Genomic DNA, 4,066 nt, shown 5'->3' with positions numbered 1-4,066 from the left:
TAACATCCTTTATTTATTTATTTATTTATTTTTTGACCTGAGCCAGGTGGAACAGGATGGGTGAAGGGATTAGACAAATCGTTTTCTTTTGCCCGTTTTGTGATTCCTGTGTGTGTGTGTGTGTGTGTGTGTGTGTGTGTGTGTGTCTGTGTGTGTCTGTGAGTGTTTGTGTGTGTCAAAATGTTGAAGTGAAAGTTTCTGGTTGCAGCCCTCAGAGAGCCAGCCAAAATAATATAATATACAGCTTAGCAACACTTGACACGTAAGCATCTGCATGCTGATTGGTCAGTTAGTTAAGACATTTACTTGATGAACATCGACAATGTATGAATCAATTTCATTTGACACATGCAGAAATGGGGAAACCATCAGTTTCTAAGCTTGTATTTATATTTCATATTGATTGTTTCTGCTTTCAGTGGCATGGGTAAGTGAATTAAGGCATACTTGTGTAATGGGATGATTTATAGATGACAAAACCATGATATAAATGTGGTTGTTACATTTGTATTTATTTATTTATTTATTAGCAGATGGGTATTTCAATTCCCAGTGGTTACGATGCATCTACAGTTCATCTGACCTAAGTGATATGGTATACATCGATTCTTATGTCTTCAACAAAGTTCTGGTATCAGAGTTCAACAGCACTGTGGGGAAGTATGTTGGATATAATGAGTATGGAATGAGAAATGCTGAGTACTGGAACAATAACACCAACTATCTACAGGACCTGAAAACTGCTGTGGAGAGTTTCTGCAAACCTAATGCTGAAAATTATAACTCTGCCATCCGTGATAAAACCGGTAAATGACACAAAACATTTAGCTGGGTTTAAGTGAGAGAACTTTATCTATGGAGGTGTGTCTGTTTTATTCAAATACAATGTTGCTTCTTTTGATTTAGTGAAGCCAAAAATCAAACTGAGTTCAGTGAAGCAGGCTGGTGGCAGGCATCCATCAGTGTTGGTGTGCAGTGCATATGATTTTTACCCTGAACAAATCAAAATGTCCTGGACAAGAGATGGTAAAGAGGTGACCACTGATGTGACATCCACTGAGGAGCAGGCTGATGGGGATTGGTACTACCAGATACACTCTTACCTTGAATATACACCCAGATCTGGAGAGAGAATCTCCTGTGTGGTGGATCATGCCAGCTCCAATGTGCCCATCATCACAGACTGGGGTAAAAGAACAATTCTCCTGTGTTGCTGAATCATATTTAATTAATGCTGTTTAACTCTTTCCCCGCCATTGACAACATTTTCCGGCATTCTGTGTATTATCTGTTATACGCTAGGGGACGCTATTACACATCTTCTGAAAGAGTACAAATCAAAACACAGGCAAGAAAAAGCAGAAACAAGCGATTAGATATGTAAAATAATACTATCATCAAACATTAAACAGCATATAAATCAAAACTGTCTAATGTTACCAAAAGATATGTTGACCCAGTAAGTGGTACAGGACTGTGTGAGCTTTGGGGGTGTTGATGGAGGTGATCTACTCCATCATTTTGTTAAAAAAAAAAAAAAAAAAAAACACTGGCGGGGAAAGAGTTTATGGATATTTTGATGTAGCAAAATAGAATAAAATGAAAATCCTAATTACTCGAACAGATCCCTCTATCCCTGAGCCTGAAAGGAATAAAATTGTCATCGGGGCATCAGGTCTGGTGCTGGGAGTCATCATAGCAGCTGCTGGACTCATTTACTACAAGAAGAAATCAGCAGGTCAGTGGAGATGTACTGTAGCCATATTGCTCTTAATAAGTTCCAGTATTTAATTTATCTGTATTTACATAATTTATATTTTTCCTTTGACAGGGAGGACACTTGTGCCACATTAATACTAATAATTCTACGGTTTGACAAGTCAGCTGTTGTGTTTTCATGCAATATTAGTTCACTTTGAAATGAAAATTAGCTTTATTCTCCCTCAAGCCATCCTATATGACTTTCTTCTTTCTGATGAACACAATCAAAGAAATATTAATAAATCTCCTGACGCATCCGAGCTAGTGGTAGTCAATGGGATCAATGAGTATGAGCTGAAGAACGTGCCTCCATCACATCCATCCATCATAAACCTGTGCTCCACACGGCTCGGTTAATAAAGACCTTCTGAAGTGAATCGATGAGTTTGTATAAGAAAAAAATCCATATTTAGCCAGTTGTGAAGTAAAATATTTAACCTCCACCAGACCACCTTCCGTATTCAACTTATGAAAATGTAAAACTCTCACAGTTCACAAAGCTTACGCTACGGCCTACACCCTCCCTATTCAACTTACGGAAAAAGTGTAACTGATGCGACGCCAGTTCCGTTTTCATCATAAGTTGAATATGGAAGGTGGTCTGGCAGAAGCTGGATATTTTACTTCATAACTTGTTTAAATATGGGTATTTTAACGCATCACAACTAAATTAACGCGTCTCAAATGCATCGTTTCGCTTCAGAAGGCCTTTATTAACCCTCCGGAGCCGTGTGGAGTACATATAATGGGGATGGATGAAGATGGAGGCACTTTTTTTACTCATTGGTTTACTCATTCGTCTCATTTACTCCCATTATAAATGCATTGGGATATTTACTAATATTTCCGTGATTGTGTTCATCAGAAAGAAGAAAGTCAAGAAAACCTATGATGGTTTGAGGGTGAGAAAAGCTTAGGCTAATTTTCATTCAAAAGTGAACTAATCCTTTAATCACAAAAATGCAGGTCTTAAGCCCGGGATACACTGCACAATTTTTGGCTGTCCCAGACGAAAGATTGCCACCTTGAAACAATCGTAGCGATTTCTGTGATCGTAGCTCTTAATCGGTGGTCCTATGTCATACAGTGAGAAAGGTTCAAAGATGGCCATTTTCCCAGTCTTGCGACCAAAGATAGCTTACGATAGTTTTCTGACAGTATCAGAAATTCAGCATGATCAACACACAGTGTGTTTGTTGCTACGACCTACATCTACTGACCAGCCAATAAAAATGTGACATGCAATTAACGCGACATGGCGCTAAATCTTAAAACTGTTTACCTTTTCCCTTATTCTTTCACTGCTTCCTTTTTATTTTCTAGTGCATGCTGATATTTTATTCTTTTTCAATCGAAACTTGCATCGTAGCCTACGAGGTAATAGGTGTCATCGTACAGTCTACATGCATGTCGTACCCAAGTTTAATAGATTTATGTTGCAAAGTGTGATTTGTAATGATCTTATAGGATTGCTAAACTCGTGCAGTGTATCCTGGGCTTAACAGAGGAGAGTTTGACAAAATATACCTACAATTCCTTAATATCACCACCAGAGGACGTGATCTCCAGCTTTCTGATGAGACTGTAATGTACACAAAACTCTTACTTGTATATTGAAATATTGTCCTGGGTTGTGTATTTCTGTTTCTGTTTCTTTTTCTCTTTTTTTTTTTAACTCCGCACAATGCTATTGTTCTTCTCGGATTCTATTTCTCAAACTGCATTCACAATAGGAAATGCAAACATGGAAATAAAAAATTAAAAACAACTTTCTGCATACTTATAAAGATTGTGTGTATGTGTGTGTACTGGTTTGACATATATGGGGCCAAAATTGCATAATATATTGCGTAATATAGGTGCAGTCAGGCTTTGCTACATTATGAGGACATTACTGTCCCTGTTCTTCAAATGGCTAAATAAACAGTAAAATGCATGTTTTATTAAAAATGTGAAAATGCAAGACATTTTCTGATAAATCAAAGTAAATATAGCCTTCTATAAAATAAACTTTCTTAACAGCAGTTTCATTTTACTGTCTTTAATGGTTTAATCAGCACTGTTGTAATTTTTTATATATGCTACATTCAAACAGATTGTTTGAATGTTACAAAAACATTAAGCTTTGGCCTCTTTGATCAGTTCCAATCAGCTTTAAATGTTCTGAGCAGTTTATAGTAACTACACAGAGCAGAATGAAACAGTTAAAACTGAATTAGTTCATTAACAATGTTTAATATTAACAGTGTATAACATTCAGTCAATCATAAGTATTAACTTTGACAGCCCTTTTGTAAACATTTTC

The 4,066-nt window shown here is 36.8% G+C and overlaps 1 protein-coding gene across 3 annotated transcripts; it reads left to right on the top strand.

Annotated features, from left to right (window-relative positions):
* Positions 1 to 356: 356 nt before the first annotated feature.
* Positions 357 to 3,716, top strand: LOC137024826 (H-2 class II histocompatibility antigen, I-E beta chain-like). 3 transcript variants are annotated; one of them, XM_067392721.1, is made up of 5 exons: positions 357 to 427; positions 531 to 806; positions 907 to 1,188; positions 1,625 to 1,738; positions 1,832 to 3,715. In XM_067392721.1, exons 1-5 carry the CDS (start codon positions 424 to 426, stop codon positions 1,852 to 1,854), a joined length of 699 nt encoding a protein of 232 aa, XP_067248822.1. In that variant the 5' UTR covers positions 357 to 423; the 3' UTR covers positions 1,855 to 3,715. The 3 variants fall into 3 exon arrangements, with proteins under 3 accessions (XP_067248822.1, XP_067248823.1, XP_067248821.1); XM_067392722.1 differs by having other exon boundaries at positions 358 to 427; positions 534 to 806; positions 1,832 to 3,716; XM_067392720.1 differs by lacking the exon at positions 357 to 427 and having other exon boundaries at positions 491 to 806; positions 1,832 to 3,716.
* The last annotated feature ends 350 nt before the right edge of the window (positions 3,717 to 4,066 follow it).

The sequence above is a fragment of the Chanodichthys erythropterus genome, chromosome 8 (assembly GCF_024489055.1).
Source record: "Chanodichthys erythropterus isolate Z2021 chromosome 8, ASM2448905v1, whole genome shotgun sequence".
NCBI classification, from domain to species: domain Eukaryota; kingdom Metazoa; phylum Chordata; class Actinopteri; order Cypriniformes; family Xenocyprididae; genus Chanodichthys; species Chanodichthys erythropterus.
Note: the sequence above shows the minus strand (reverse complement) of the source record. Positions and strands in the feature narration are given on the sequence as shown.